Consider the following 16,961-nt stretch of genomic DNA (forward strand, 5'->3'; position numbering starts at 1 on the left):
CCCGAATAGAAGTTATATTGTCATGGATCCTCCAACATGTTGAGCTTGCTTTTCCGTCTTATGCTAGCCAAATTGTTTGCACCAATTGGAGATACTACTTGTGCTTCCAAACATCCCTTAAACTAGTTTTGCCATGAAGGTCCACCATACCTACCTATGGATTGAGTAAGATCCTTCAAGTAAGTGCAAGAAATAAAAATTGCTCTCTAAATATGTATGATTTATTAGTGTGAAGAAAATAAGCTTTATACGAACTTGTGATATGGAAGAAATAAAAGCGACAGACTACATAATAAAGTTCTTCATCACAAGTGGCAATATAAAGTGACGTTCTTTTGCATTAAGATTTTGTGCATCCAACCATAAAAGCGCATGACAACCTCTACTTCCCTCTGCAAAGGGCCTATCTTTTACTTTTATCTTCTACCCTTATACAAGAGTCATGGTGATCTTCACCTTACCTTTTTTTCACTTTTTTCCTTTTGGCAAGCACTATGTGTTGGAGAAAGATCCATATATATATATATATATATATATATATATATATATATATATATATATATCCACTCGGATGTACGTTATCATAAAGTATTATTGTTGACATTACCCTTGAGGTAAAAGGTTGGGAGTTGAAACTATAAGCCCCTATCTTTCTTTGTGTCCAACTGAGGCTTTGAACCCATAAGTATCGCGTGAGTGTTAGCAATTGTGAAAGATTAAATGATAGTTGAGTATGTGGACTTGCTGAAAAGCTCTTAAATTGACTCTTTTCGATGTTATGATAAATTGCAATTGCTCCAATGACTGAGATCATAGTTTGTTAGTTTTCAACAAAGTTTTTGATTCATACTTTATCTTGTGAATGAATTGTTACTTTGGCATAAGAAATTATATGACATTATATGTTGATGTTCTAAAGATGATCATGATGCCCTCATGCCCGTATTTTATTTTATCGACACCTCTATCTCTAAACATGTGGACATATTTTTCGATTTCGGCTTTCGCTTGAGGACAAGCGAGGTCTATGCTTGGGGGAGTTGATACGTCCATTTTGCATCATGCTTTTATATCGATATTTATTGCATTATGGGCTGTTATTACACATTATAGCACAATACTTATGGCTTTTCTCTCTTATTTTACAAGGTTTACATGAAGAGGGAGAATGCCGGCAGCTAGAATTCTGGACTGGAAAAGGAGAAAATATTAGAGACCTATTCCGCACTACTCCAAAAGTCCTGAAACTTCACGGAGAGTCATTTTGAAATTAATAAAAAAATATTGGGCGAAGAAAGCACTAGAGGGGGCCCACCAGCCATCCACAAGGGTGGGGGGTGCGCCCTACCCCCCTGGGCGCAACCCCTGCCTTGTTGGCCACCTGGCAGGCCCCTGATGCCCATCTTCTGCTATATGGTGTGTTTTGACCTAAAAAAAATCAGAAGGAAGCTTTCGGGAGAAGCGCCGCCGTCTCGAGGCGGAACTTGGGTAGAACCAATCTAGGGCTCCGGCGGAGCTGTTCTGCCGGGGAAACTTCCCTCCGGAAGGGGGAAATCGAAGCCATCATCATCACCAACGATCCTCTCATCGAGAGGGGGTCAATCTCCATGAACATCTTCACCAGCACCATCTCCTCTCAAACCCTACTTCATCTCTTGTATCCGATCTTTGTCTCAAAACCTCAGATTGGTACCTGTGGGTTGCTAGTAGTGTTGATTACTCCTTGTAGTTGATGCTAGTTGGTTTATTCGGTGGAAGATCATATGTTTAGATCCTTAATGATAATTAATAATCCTTAGATTATGAACGTGAATATGCTTTGTGAGTAGTTACGTTTGTTCCCGAGGACATGGGAGAAGTCTTGTTATAGGTAATCACGTGAATTTGGTATTCATTTGATATTTTGATGAGATGTATGTTGTCTTTCCTCTAGTGGTGTTATGTGAACGTCAACTACATGATAGTTCACCATGATTTGGGCCTAGGGGAAGGCATTGGGAAGTAATAAGTAGATGATGGGTTGCTAGAGTGACAAAATTTTAAACCCTAGTTTATGCATTGCTTCATAATGGGATGATTTGGATCCATATGTTTCATGCTATGGTTAGATTTATCTTAATTCTTCTTTCGTAGTTGCGGATGCTTGCGAGAGGGGTCAATCATAAGTGGGAGGCTTGTCCAAGGAAGGACAGCACCCAAGCACCGGTCCACCCACGTATCAAATTATCAAAGTAACGAACGCGAATCATATGAGCATGATGAAAACTAGTTTGACAGTAATTCCCATGTGTCCTAGGGAGCACTTTGCTTTATATAAGAGTTCGTCCAGGCTTGTCCTTTGCTACAAAAAGGATTGGGCCACCTTGCTGCACCATATTTACTTTTGTTACTTGTTACCCGTTATGAATTATCTTATCACAAAACTATCTGTTACCGATAATTTCAGTGCTTGCAGAGAATACATTGCTGAAAACCGTTTGTCATTTCCTTCCGCTCCTCGTTGGGTTCGACACTCTTACTTATCGAAAGGACTACGATAGACCCCCTATACTTGTGGGTCATCATGAATCTGCCGGAAACATTGAGAAACTTGGTTTTTAAAGTCTTGTAAAACCAAAACTCGTCTAAAAATCATGAAACTTGGCATGACGTCATGACATGGCACCAACATGCTGTGGTAATTTTTTGTCCGATTTGGGACAAGTTTTGGTATAATCTTCATGCAAACGGGAGCTTTGCTTCTCTCAAGAAGGCTCGTGGTTCCAAGAGGGAGCGTGTCACCTCTGTGTGCGAAACGACATACGCTGCCTCTTACCGCCTTGATTCTTTTACAGAGGCAACATGGGCCAATAGGAGTTTCGTGCTAAATTTTAGAGTTATTTAGGGCTCGTTTGCCTTTTTTATACATTATTTGAGTTTTTGTAGGCATTTAATATGCATAATTCAAATTCGAACAAAATGCACATGCTCCAGTGCGTCAAAATGGGTTGAAAAATCATATATGTGTCCTTGGGTGAATGTTTAGGTCCCATGCAAAAAATGAGAATGGATTTCAAACATCTGAACGTCGGCTCGGCCGGAAACATTGAGAAACTTGGTTTTTAAATTCCTGTAAATCTGAAATTCACCTGAAAATCATGAAACTCGGCATGTTGCCTTCACATGGCGCCAACATGCTGTGCTAAAAATGTTGGCTGATTTAAGAAGGCGCACACATTAACAACCAACAAAGTCATTTTGGAACAAGAGTTGCCATGTTACAATCGGAAACATAAGTATAATTGAAACCGTGGGCGGTCTGCTAACCATTTATGTGCCGCCACGCGTCCCCTTTTTTATTGGCTGGGAAGCGCCATGCGGCCTAGCTATTTGAGTATGGGGGGCGTGCGAGCAGGCCGCTGTGCATGCTTATCAGGGGGTGAGCCCTTTGACCTCCATCCGCCGCCCACCTCTCTCCCAACTTCTCCATTAATGGTGCCCAAGCCCCTGTTTTATAGGCGCTGGTGTGGTTATGTCTCACTCGACTGAGATTTAAGAGATAAAAAAGAAAATCTGACATAAAATTATGCATGGATCTTGATGTAAGATCGACGGACATAGCATCGACTGAGACTTAGCAAGACTGATATAAATATAATGACGATGGCAATGGATAATAATTGTCTTACATATTTATGAAGACAATTAAAAATGCCACATGCGACAACGCCCGAAAGACACAAGGGCGAAATAAGAAGGAAGACACAGACAATGATCTGATCGCTACTCTCTACTTTCTTGCATGCGTTGCTGCAGGGCACATAGTTCCTCCAACACCTTTCTTCATCATGTCCACGACTAGTTCTCGCAGCGAGCGATGATGATCTCTTTCACGCCCTCAATACGTTGCTTGGTAACAGCCACTGATTCCTCCACCAGCCTTTCGCGCTTGATGCAGAGCATGACATTCTCGTCCATAAGTTTCTTGATAATGACGCCCGTCTTCTTCAACAAGGCAGTGGTATCCTCGTGCTACTTCGCCCTTCCCTCTTCGCCCTCAGCAGATCACGCTCGGTGGGGAGCTTTGCTTTGTCACCCCCTTAGTCCCCAGATGACGCCAGTAGCATTATTAAACGAGGCATTCATCTCCTTCGGCAGCTTCACCCAACCAGAGATCCGATCCATCAGGTCATTGAGCATAGCACGCATGCACCTGTGAGAGCCATCGCCTGCCCGCGAGAGATCTTTCCAGGCCGCCATGCCACGGGAGGACCTCTCTGCTGCATCTGCGTCGTGGTGGGATATCTGTGTTGCTTCCGCGGCACGGCCAAACCAGTCTGCTGCTTCAGCGGCGCGACTGGACCTCTGTGTTGCTTCAACGATGCGACATGACATCTTGGCTGCTTTCGCGGTGAGGCGGGACATCTATTGTGTTTACGCTTCCATGCTCACCTCTCCCTGATAATTTCTCGACCTAGAACTCATACGGGCCATGGCAGACACAAGGAATGGCGAAGAAAGACTTGTTTGTTTGTTGATGAGGAATTCAGGAGGAATGTGCAGTCATCTTGGAGTACAGGTAGTATTTATAACCTAGTAATACGCTGCTAAGTGGGAAACCATTTAGGTTTTGATCAGTGTGAACAAGTTTGTAATTAAATATAGCATGGTAATTTGGAATGTGATGGGAAGCAAGCTCAAAATTTATTGACGGTTCTAGTTTCGAAGTGCGGCATGATTCCCGGATAGCGTAACGTGGGCACGCGTTTTCGGATGCGTACTTGGCATCTGCACCATAGGATGCACCGTAATCGACGATGTCAGCACACGACTTGTTCCATCAACCGTGCACGCTCATTATTACCATCACACACGCTTCTTTTAATTAGAATGTGTGACCATCTAGCACATACACCTTGATCTGTCTGACTGTTTCTGTTTGTTGTGGCTAATCGCAAACAGTTCATCCGTGTGAAGTGTATGCCATCTATTGCACACACCTTAATCTGGCTGACCGTTTCTGTCGGGGGGGGGGGGGGGGGTGAACCCCGGGCAGGCAACGGAACCCGGATCCTTTTCAAAAACATTGGGGCCAGCAACGCCCCACAATCCGGCTCGCACTTGGCCGAGTTGCTCAACCCGACCAAAGTCCCTCAACCTGGCCAAACTCCTCAACCCGGCCCCAACGGCCGGCGCAAGACGGCCGAACCCGGCATGCCAAGACTTCTCCAACAAGCCAGCTCCCCTTGGCGTATTCCTCAACCCGGCCACGGGTCAACTCCCGTCCCATCCCAGCTGTGCGATGGGACGAGTCTCCATCCAAGGGCGAGCAGGGCAACAGTACCCCACCAACTCCTCTGGTCAGCCGAGGCATGGCAACAGTGCCCCACCTACCATGCTGACCAGGGCCGGCGTGGCTATAGTGCACCCGTTGTCACTGCTGATGCTAGCAAGCGGCGACCTGGCGGTGCGCCACTGTAGCGGACTCGACCCGGCCACTCCGTGATGATCGACAAGAGGGCTAACAGTGGCCCCTAGAGAACCCGGCGAGCCCTGACACCCGGCGGGTCCCGGCACCGGCTTCCCGGACAATGACAACCCGACCCCACGGCCTTGTAACATTACCATTGTATCCCTGGGGGGTTGACCTACAAAAACCCCTAGGAGCCCTCATGCATACGGGCGGACACAAGATCAACTAGACTAGCCACACACTAGGAGAGGGAGCAGCCAAGGCCTTGGTCTGCCTTCCTTCTTTCTCCATACAGCTCTAAGAGCAACTCTGTACTATTACATATAAACCACACTCGGCAGGACTAGGGGTGTTATCTCTCCGGAGAGCCCCGAACCTGGGCATGTCTTGCGTCCCTCGCTCACTCATGTCGACCTTGCCTTTGGATCCCACCGGTGCCCTCGAGCCTCCTCCTGTCTTTAACCATCCCTTGGCATCCGCCGTGCGCCCACCATGATAGTTGGCTCCCACTGTGGGGTAGCTCGAGGTCCCGACCGGAGACATGTTCCAGACGGGGCTCCTCTCCGACTCCGACGAGCCCGTCACGCTGGCGGACGACTTCATCGACGCGCTCGCCGCCTCCTTCCCCGCGCTGCGCATCTTTGATGCGCCCGCGGCCGATGACTACCCCAGCGAGGTATTTGACATCTCCGACTCCCCCATCTCCCTCGGCAACGGCGCTCCCGCCGGGGCGGCAGACCTCTGTGTGGAGGTATTCGTCACCGACACCGGCGCTTCTTCTTCGTCCAGCGCGGCGAGGAAGGCCGCCGAAGCCAAGGCCGCAGTGGGTCGCGCCAACTCGCCCAACCCGTTGCGCGCCATGATGCAGAGCCTTCGCGTCCCCATCACCACCGATGTCGACGTCTCCAACATCGCCGAGACCCAGACTCGGCTCGAGAAAGACCGCCAGCGCCTACTGGACCTGTCCGAGACGCTCGCTGCCACACAGCGCCGCCTGGACTCCGCTAAGCTGGAGCGCAACGCCGCCTATGGCTTCACGCCCGCCGCAGCCAAGCCAAGCCGGGTCGCCGACGTGCGGGCTTGGGGCGGCGCGATCGGCCGCGCCTTAGGTGCAATCCCTCGTGTCTACGAGACCCGCGTGAAGAATATGTGCGCCACCCAGGCGGCCACGGTCGGCCTGGATCAGCTCGCCGGCGAGGAGCTAAAGGACCGCCTGAAGCGGGTGAACGACCTCCTCGACGCGGCCAACGCGCAGCAGGACCGCCTCAACCAACTAGCCAAGCCGGCGGGATCCGGCTCCATCCACACCAACGGTCCCGAGGAGTAGTGGAACACGACGTCTTCACCACCCGGCGAAGCGCATTCCGGCCGCAACTGGACCGGTGCAACCGCGCTCCGGTGACTGCCGGCGGCTTGGGCGATGAGCCGACCCCGGAAGACCGGCGCCGACGTGATCCTCCCCCGCAACCCAGCTGACGTCCGGCTTCGGCCGACCCGGCCCCCCACGGCACGGTCGTCAGCCGGCTGGGCCCACGCGCCATCAACGATACCGACGCTCGCCACCGCCTCGACCAGCTCGCCCCCTCCCTGGAGCTGGAGGAGAACAACGCCGTTGGGCCGGCGTGCTTCGGCCCGCGCATCCGGGATGAGCCTTTCCACAAAGAGTTCATGCTCCCCCGCGACACCCCCAAGTACAATGGCACCGTGAAGCCGGAGGACTGGCTCATTGGCTACACCACCGCCATCGGCATCGCGGGCGGCAACCGCCATCTCACAGTACGCTACGCTCCACTCATGCTCCAGGGTTCAGCCCGCACATGGTTGAATAGCTTGCCGGTGGGCAGCATCAACGCGTGGGTCGACTTCGAGCAGACCTTCGTACGCAACTTCACCGGCACCTACAAGCGACCCGACCGCCCCAACCAGCTCGCCATGTGCGTGCAGGGGCCCACAGAGACTGGTCGTGAGTACCTCGCGCGCTGGACCGAGCTCTGGAACAGCTGCGAGGGCGTCCACGAAGTTCAGGCCATCCAATACTTCGTCAGCGGGTGCCGAGACGGCACCCTCCTCAAGCACAAGCTCTTACGCTCCAAGCCAGCCACCATGGCCGCGCTCATTGTGACGGCAGACAAGTACGCCAACGCCGACTCCGCCATGAAGATCCAGGTGGCGCTGGACGAAGCCGGCAAGGTGAAGCCGGTTCCCCCTCCCAAGCCGGCCGGCGAAGGCAGCCGGCAACAGAACAACCAACAGAACAACAAGCGCAAGGCCGACCAGCCGGCTCAGTGCTACGATAACTGGCTCGTCGCGGCCGTCGAACAGGCACCCGCGGCCGAGTCGACCGCCAAGCGCCGGCAAACCGGCAAGACGGCGTGGCAACCCACCATGAGCTTCAACGAGATGCTCGACGCTCCCTGCAAGCACCACAGCGGCGCAAGGCCGTCCACCCACATGCTTCGGCAGTGCGCCATCACCAAGCGCATCATGCGGGGTGACATCCAGCCCCCTCCGGCTCCGACTCCGGGAGCGGGGCAGCCGCCTCCTCCTCCGCCCTCGGCAGGCGGCGCGATGCGCGACGATGTCTACCCCGACTAGAACGCGATCTATGTCGTTTTCACCAGCCTCGGTGACGACAAGCATAGCGAGCGCCTGCTTCGGCAGGAGGTGAACACCGTCATCCCGGCCAAGCCGGAGTACATGCACTGGTCGGAGCGCCCGGTCAGCTGGACCCGTGAAGACCACCTAACCGTCATGCCAAATCCGGGTGGCTACGCCCTCGTCCTCAACCCAACCATCGTCGCGCCTCGGCACATGTGCAAGTTCTCCCGGGTCCACATCATGGCAGCAGCAGCATCAACATCCTCTACCACGACACCATGACCAAGCTCGGCCTCGAGGCCAAAGACCTGGAGCCGACCCGGACGATCTTCCACGGCATCGTTCCCAGCCTCTCCTGCTCCCCGATCGGTCGGATCTGGCTCGACGTCCTGTTCGGCACCAGCGACCACTTCCGACGTGAGCCGCTCTGGTTTGAGGTGGTGGATCTATCCAGCGCGTATCATGCGCTGCTAGGCCGGTCCGCACTCGCCAAGTTCATGGCGGTCCCCCACTATGCCTATCTGAAGATGAAGCTGCCGGGTCCGTAGGGCCTCACCACCATCACCGGTGACTACCGCAAGTCCCTGGAGTGCGCCCGAGACGGTGCCCGACTGGCCGAGTCACTGGTCATAGCCGAGGAGCGGCGCCAGCTCGACCGGATCGTCGCGCTGGCCAACGAGGTACCAGCCGTGCCGGCTTCGGCCAAGGAGTCGGCCGACGAGGCCTCGTTCCAGCCCTCCAAGGAGACCAAGAAGGTCAAGCTGAAACCGGAAAACCCCAGCTGCAGCAAGTACATTGTCATGGGCACCCGCCTCGACAGCAAATAGGAAGGCGAGTTCGTCGACTTCCTAGGTGAGAATCGGGATATCTTCGCATGGACACCAAAGGACATGCCGGGTATTCCATGGAAGTACACCGAGCACAAACTCCACGTCCACAAGGACGCCAAGCCTGTCCGCCAACCCCTACGACGTTTCTCCGATGAGAAGAGAAGAATCATCGGTGAAGAGGTCGCCAAGATTTTGGCGGCCGGCTTCATCATGGAGGTGTTTCACCCTGAGTGGCTGGCAAACCCAGTCCTCGTCCTAAAGAAGAACAAGACCTGGCGCATGTGTATTGACTACACCAGCCTGAACAAGGCCTGCCCCAAGGATCTGTTCACCCTCCCGCGAATTGATCAAGTCATCGACTCCACTGCCGGCTGTGAGCTCTTGTCCTTCCTGGACGCTTACTCCGGCTACCACCAGATAAAGCTGGACCCGGCTGACGCCCTGAAGACGTCCTTCATCACACCCTTTGGGGCGTATTGCTACATCACCATGTTGTTCGGCCTGAAGAACGCTGGCGCTACGTTCCAACGCTGCATGTAGAAATACCTGCTGCCACAACTCGGCCACAACATCCACGTCTACATGGATGACATCATGGTGAAGACCAAGCAGCACCTCACGCTCCTCGATGACCTGAAGGAAACTTTTGCTAACGTGCACGAGTACCGGGTCAAGCTCAACCCGGAGAAATGCGTTTTCGGCGTGCCGGCCGGAAAGCTACTCGGCTTCCTCTTCTCGGAGCGTGGCATTGAGGCAAACCCGGAGAAGATCGAGGCCATCGAGCGCATGCACAAGCCGGCTCGGTTGCGCGATGTCCAGAAATTCACCGGCTGCTTTGCTCGCAGCCGGTTTCTCAGCCTGCCGGGCGAGAGGGCCTTGCCCCTATATCAGCTGATGAAGAAGATGACGCCGTTCAAGTGGAACGACCAGGCAGACTAAGCCTTCCGGGATCTCAAGCGCATGCTCTCCACCGCACCCGTCCTCGCCGCACCGGCCGAGAAGGAGCTGCTGTTGCTCTACATTGCCGCCACCTCGCGGTCGGTCAGCACGGTGATGGTGGTCGAGCAACCAGAGAAGGGCAAGATCCAAGCCGTCTAGCGCCCGGTCTACTACCTGAGCGAGGTGCTTTCCGCCTCCAAGCAGAACTACTCGCACTACCAGAAGATGTGTTACGGCGTGTACTTTACCGCGAAGAAGTTGAAGCAGTATTTCCAAGAGCATGTTGTCACCGTGGTTAGCACGGCTGAGGGAGTCCTGGACTAAGGGGTCCTCGGGCGTCCCGCCTGTTATCTACTGGGCCGGACTGATGGGCTGTGAAGACATGAAGACCGAAGACTGCACCCGTGTCCGGATTGGACTCTACTTGGCGTGGAAGGCAAGCTAGGCGACCTATTATGAAGATTTCCTCCTATGTAACCGACCTCATGTAACCCTAGATCTCTCCGGTGTCTATATAAACCGGAGAACATAGTCCGGATAGGACAGATTCATGACCATATACTCATAGGCTAGACTTCTAGGGTTTAGCCATTACGATCTCGTGGTAGATCAACTCTTGTAACACTCATATTCATCAAGATCAATCAAGCAGGAAGTAGGGTATTACCTCCATAGAGAGGGCCCGAACCTGGGTAAACATCGTGTCCCCCGTCTCCTGTTACCATCGATCCTAGACGCACAGTTCGGGACCCCCTACCCGAGATCTGCCGGTGTTGACACCGACATTGGTGCTTTCATTGAGAGTTCCACTATGCCCTCACCAAGAGGGTTGATGGCTCGCCTTGTTGTCAAGGATAATATCATCTCTGGAGGAGCCCTGGCCCCAGGCCAGACCCTCCGACTCGGCGGCTTCGTCATGACCGCCGGCTTGGCCCTCAAGCCGATGATGACCTCTCAAGTCATCGAAAATCGCCTCCGCGTTGATCCCAAATACTCCGCCCGCATGGATCCAGTGGAGTTATCGTCGTTGAACGAACTCCTGGATCTCATGGCCGCCTTGGGGGTCGCTACAGACTATGATCGGGTCGGGCTTAAACCCGGCCAAAGAGAAATTAAAACTCCACCGATCACCCATCAGATAGCGGTAGTCGAGGAGCAGAGCAACTCTTCCACTATATTGAAGACGAACTATGTTCGGATCGCCGATCTTGAAGAGCCGGATATTTTCCAGCAGAAAAGCGTGTCTCTCCCTCCGAACATAGAGTCGGATGACGAGCCCAAAAAATCAGTCGATATCCCGGAGCCCGAACTGTCCGGCCCGGTAGACCTCCAAACTCCGGATCCAAAATCGGGTCAGGGTTCGGATTCAATTCCATCCACCCACCCGGACATAGATGCTCTCAGGAGCATCAAACAACAGTCTCAGGAAACGGTCCACCACTTCTGGGCCAGATTCCTCCTTGTTAAAAACAAGGTAAAAGACTGCCGCGACAAAGACGCGATAGCAGCATTTTGCAACAACTGCGCGGACGAAGGTATCCTTAACGCCATCAATCGCCGCCTCACACCAAAGTTCGCTGACCTAGCAGCTATCGTACAAAAGTACATCGCGATGGAAAGCGCCTGGAAAACTCAGCAGCTTGCTGGGAACCATCCCGGCTCCCCTTACAGGCGAAAAGGACGCTCCCCCGTGGCACACCCAGCCGAACAGTCAAAAAATATAAACCCATTACGTTGCACGGCACCGTTCTGGAGGGATGGCTCAATGGCCCATGCAAAATACACACGACGCCGGATACCGTGGCAACCCACAGCCTTAGAGCATGTTGGATACTTCGGTAGGTAGCCAAGAGCGGCGAGGACATCCTTATCAAGGACACCCCAGACCAACACCCTCCAACAAACGACGACAATAGAGTATTGGCAGTCTTCAAGACATTCGCTTAAAACAACAAGCGTAAAAGGGCCCTGCGTGATATCGCCGAAGTTTGCCAGTTCGCTATAATTGACCCCTGGAACGACACGGCCATAACCTTCAACGCCAGTGATGAACCTAAATACAGAACAGTCCGAGCGCCAGCTGCCCTAGTCCTCAGTCCCATCGTGGACGGCTTTCGACTTACAAATGTCCTCATGGACGGCGGCAGCGGACTAAACCTCATTTACGAGGACACGCTCCACAAGATGGAAATAGATAGGAGCCGCATCGAGAAAAGCAGCACAACCTTTCGAGGTATCATTCCCAGCCAGGAAGCTCGGTGTGCAGGAAAAATTACACTTGATGTGGTGTTCGGCACGCCGGAGAATTATCGGTCCGAAGAAATAACTTTCCAGGTGGCCCCTTTCAACAGTGGGTACCACGCCCTGTTAGAGCGAGAGGCCTTCATGCGCTTTCAAGCCATACCTCATTATGGGTATATGAAGCTAAAAATGCCTGGGCCTAATGGAATAATCACCCTCGTCAGCGATCCGGACATAGCACTCCGCGCCGAGAATAAAACCGCATCCTTGGCCCTCGAGGCATTGTCTTAGGCCCTTGCGGCCGAAGAACTAACCGCACTATGCTCCACCGTGGATAAGGACGATGTGATCCTGGACAAATGACCCAAATCCACTTCCTTCAAGACAGCAAAAGAAATAGTTAAATTTCAGGTCCATCCAACAGACCCGAAGAAGACAGCGTCTATAGGAGCGCAACTCAGCCCTGCAGTCAACGCCGCACTACGAGACTTCCTGCGCGAAAACTGGGATATATTCGCCTGGCATCCTTCCGATATGCCATGAATCCTGCGCGAGTTGGCCGAACATAGCCTCAACATACTAAAGGGATATAAGCCGGTCAAGCAAACTATGCGGCGCTTTTGCGAACCCAAACGACAAGCTATGGGGGAGGAGCTAGCCAAACTCATCGAGGCCAGATTCATCAAAGACATTAAACATCCGGACTGGCTAGTGTAGGAGATATGCCCTAGAGGCAATAATAAATGTTATTGATTATCTCCCTGTTCATAATTATGTTTATGTTCCATGCTATAACTGTTGTGGTTCCCGAGCCCGTATATCCATAAAGGCTCTGGGGAGAACCCATATGCACGTGTGGAATAATAAACGGTAAAATGTATTCCTAGTCGTGCCTCTAAGACTAGCTCAAGTGTTGCATGATGATTATGCTTTCCCAATCATGGGCATGTCTATGCCAAGCAACTTTGAGGGCACAATGTCAGGAAGGACATTTGTGTTGAATCGACCCGAATTGATGTTATGCTATGAGATACATTCGTCACAAGTTAATGGTTTATAACACAGAGATAGTTAATGTTTGCATAATTCCTTAGACCATGAGAGTATCGAGTATCTTCATGCTTGCTTCATGAACTTTGGGGTTTGTTAAACGTCATCCGTAACTGGATGGCTATTACGGCGGCTTACGGGTTCATGGGAAAGTATGTTAAGTAACTTGATAGCTCGAGATTGGGATTTGCTCCTCCGACGATGGAGAGATATACTCGGGCCCACTCGGGTGTTACGGTGTCCATCATCGTCTGGCTAGACACTTTCTGATTTGATCACGGGGATGCCGGAACACGAAACGAGAAAAGAGAACAAAACCGGTAACGAGGTAACTTGCATAGTGGACAAAGTGTTGGCCCACGGGGATGCAATAAATCTCACCTCAGGTGTTTGTGATATATCGTGAAGCAACAGGAATAGCTCACCTCAACTGGAGGTTCACTCGAATATTCATTCGTGTGGGTATAGGGGTCAATATGGGTGTCCACGGCTCCGATGTTGATCATTGATCGGAAGGGGTTCCAGGTCATGTCTATACTTCACCGAACCTATAGGGTCACACGCTTAAGGGTCATCTATCTGCTGAATACTAGACAGGCAGTCTGAGAGAAAATCACCGAGAAAGTTTCGGACACCGAAAAGTTTCGGACAGCGGAATCGTACCGCAGAGAGAGGTCACCGGATGAGTTTCGGTGAAACCAAAAAAGTTGTTTAGGGGTATGCCATTAAGTCAAAATGGTTTTGGCACATGCCTGATAATTCTTGGAGGATGCCAGAATCATTCTGGAAGCTTTTTGGAATTTTCTGAGATAAAAACCGGAAATGTTCCGGAGCTGCCGGAGCCACTTCAGATGCTTTTCGCAGATGAAAATCACTAAACCGGAATTGTTTCGGAACGCGTTGAAAATAATTTTGGTGGGTACTGGAAATGTTCTAAGCCCACATAAATATTTTCAGTTCGAACAGACGCTGAAAAATGTCGTCGTGAATAGTGAAAGTGCTTTTTGGGATATTTTATGGTGAGTCACCTTTTGGGATATCTCCAAAAGGCTTCTAGAAGGGCTTGGGGGCCAAGCATGCTCCTCATGGGGGTCCCCCAACGGGGTTGGCCGGCCACATGTGTGGGGCTCCATGGAGCTCCACTTCACTCCCCATTATGCCCTTCATGTGTGACATTTGCATGGGCATTTTGGGTTTTTGTGAGCCATCCCTACCCCTTGGCTTTCCTATAAATAGAGGAGGAGTGGGCAGCCCAAACCTCATCCCTTCTCACATACAAGTGCCATGCAATGATCTGGCTTCTCTCTCCCTCCCCGCGAAATAGTTTCGTAGAGCCGAAAGGCTGTCTGGGTTCCGGCAGGAACTAGTTCTGGACGGCGAAGCCCTGCCGGATAGATGACACCGTATGTGTGCAACTCTGTAGAGAGATCGTAGTTTCGGTCTTAGTTCGTGAGTGCCTCCCGAAGGGCTGTCCATGTGACCGTCCGAGTTTCGAAGGTCCTCCCGAAGGGCTGTCCAAGTGACCGTTCGAGTTTCGAAGGTCCTCCCGAAGGGCTGTTCGCGACACCGTCCGGGGGGGCTGTTTGACCGCCTCCCGGAGGGCTGTCTGAGGAGCAGATGAGGGTATACATCCTCGCGGTTGGGAGGTTGTAAATCCTAGCTGCGGGGATCTGCACCGCCGATCGTCATCGACTCTACTTCCCGCTGCGCTACGAGTCGGTAACGAAAAAGATCAAACCATGTATGCAGTCTCCATAGTGGTCCTGGGCTGGTGCGTAGTTCGGAAAATTTTTGTTTTCTGCTGCATTACCCTACAGTGGCATCATGAGCCATGCTATGCATAGATGCAGGTTTCGATCTAGAATACATGGAGATGTATGGGTATTGCATAATATAATTAGGTAGTAGATGAGATCTATTGCTGAAAATTATTTATGCGGGTGACAGATGAAATCTGTTACCTGAGGTTCTTGTTGCTTCCCTAGAATTTGCGTTTGCTCAATCTCGAGACAACATGGTGAAATTTGACAAAGTTCTGGCAATCCGTGATCCTGATTGATCATGGAAGTGCTATCAGTTCTTTGGGTTCTGCCGTAGTCAAAAGAAAGATGAAATTCGCAGATGAAAGGGCATTGCAGATATTATCTGCACGGGGGTCATGCGTATGACGAAGTTTAGTATGGGGCTCGAGATTTAATTATCTCGTGTTTCATACACCCCGAGATGTTAATCTAGCAACTTGAATAATCATACTTGATGATAAAACGTTGGTAGCTGCGGTTTAAGTCAAAACCTTAGAAGCCACGTAAAATAAAATTTTGCATAAACCGATTAGAGGCGTCTAACTTGGTTTTGCAGGATGTGCATGTGATGTGGTATAGCAGTGCTCATTTTAATTCAATTATGTATGAGATGACTATATGATGTAATTTGATTAACATGACCTGCGTGTCATGATTCGGCATGATGGCTGGAGCCATATGATTGCACTTTAATGACCTGCGTGTCAACCTTGTTGTAATGCATTATTTTGTTAGCTATAGAGATAGCAATAGTATCTTGTGCATCAACAAGGTGGTGCCAATCTTCGTGAAGGTGAACACCGACGCGAATGCCGAAGACGAAGAAATGAAAAACTTCTCCGTCAGAAAGGGCTATACCATATATTGCTATTATGAATTGCCTGAGATGTTAATCCCTTATGATGCACCCTTCTTGATTGCGCGGTAGTCGCTTTTTATTAGGGTGATCTCTCACTTAAAATATCAAAGTAGTTAGTTTTCACCCAAGTGTAGCACCGTCTGAAATTCGTATCTTTCTGGGGTGCGCCATGTACACATGAGCATGAACGAATCGAGAGGAATGAGGCGGGTGAGGTCAGACCTCGCAGCAAGATCACTTGGTTGTCTTTGACGTTTAGGCAGGAGAGTCCTGAGCTCGGAACACGCCCATCGAAAGATGAACAAGAATCACATAGAGATGTCATCGGCAAGTTGGCCTACCGATTGAAATTCGTGTCATCAGTGATGAACCCGTCAATGGCATCGAATAGAAATATGGATCTTGAATCACTCTAAATCAATTATGAGAGATATTGATTTGAGTGGGAGCGCACTGTTGAATTAACATGTTTAATTCTCAGTGCAATTAATTATGAACACTGTCTAAGTGTTTCTTGCAAAATAGTTGTAGAATAATGGCTCGCGTTTCCACCTTTCCTGTTAAAATTGAATAGCTGTTAAATATCTGGTTAAAACTTTACGTTTGGTAACGTAATGTGAGGATTGTCCTCAAAAGTGCCGAGAAGGACTTTGTCCTATCGCATGCTTTTCGTATCCTCCCGCTAATGCTATGGATCATGTGACTCTCGTCCTTCGATCCAAAAGCTAGAATTCTGTTACGGTCAAGCGGAATATGTTTGCTTCCATGAAACCCAAACTTCGAAAGTTGGGATAGTTATATGATATGCATGGAACTGAAAATTATTTTCAGATACAAACAAAGAAATGTTTGTTTGCAAGTATTAGTAAAAGTGTTTACTATGCATTTGACTGTTGGGAAAGGGATCCAGAAGAACGCCTGTCATATAATGAAAGGTGAATAAAACAACAACTTAAAGAGAAAGGAAGTGTCCAAAGGGTGTTAGTATGACTTACACGCCTAGGAAGTCCGGGGCTAATGCCACTCTTAAGTTGGGGCTTCTTCTCAGAGTAGGAGAAATACTAAAAGTTAAACTGTTAGAAGTATAAAGGCAAAAGGAAAGAAGACTGGAATATCCAGCTCACGTATGAATGTCATACAAGTTTTTGATGTATAGAAGGCTGGTCAAAGATATAGTTCTTGCGAATTAT

General features: G+C 50.5%; 1 protein-coding gene across 1 annotated transcript; it reads left to right on the forward strand.

The window, feature by feature from the left end:
• Nucleotides 1-8,328: 8,328 nt before the first annotated feature.
• LOC109784726 (uncharacterized) lies at nucleotides 8,329-8,877 on the forward strand. The gene is made up of 2 exons (XM_020343326.1): nucleotides 8,329-8,553; nucleotides 8,599-8,877. The coding sequence occupies exons 1-2, from the start codon at nucleotides 8,329-8,331 to the stop codon at nucleotides 8,875-8,877; spliced, it is 504 nt and encodes a 167-aa protein (XP_020198915.1).
• Nucleotides 8,878-16,961: the final 8,084 nt, after the last annotated feature.

This window comes from Aegilops tauschii, chromosome 5 (genome assembly GCF_002575655.3).
Source record: "Aegilops tauschii subsp. strangulata cultivar AL8/78 chromosome 5, Aet v6.0, whole genome shotgun sequence".
NCBI lineage: Eukaryota > Viridiplantae > Streptophyta > Magnoliopsida > Poales > Poaceae > Aegilops > Aegilops tauschii.

What these genes read in the sequence shown, in the direction of transcription:
- LOC109784726 (XM_020343326.1), top strand. Translation starts at nt 8,329, where the DNA reads ATGACCAAGCTCGGCCTCGAGGCCAAAGACCTGGAGCCGACCCGGACG. An exon ending in CACTCGCCAAGTTCATGGCG is followed by an intron (nt 8,554 to 8,598) that starts GTCCCCCACTAT and finishes CCGGGTCCGTAG; the next exon opens with GGCCTCACCACCATCACCGG.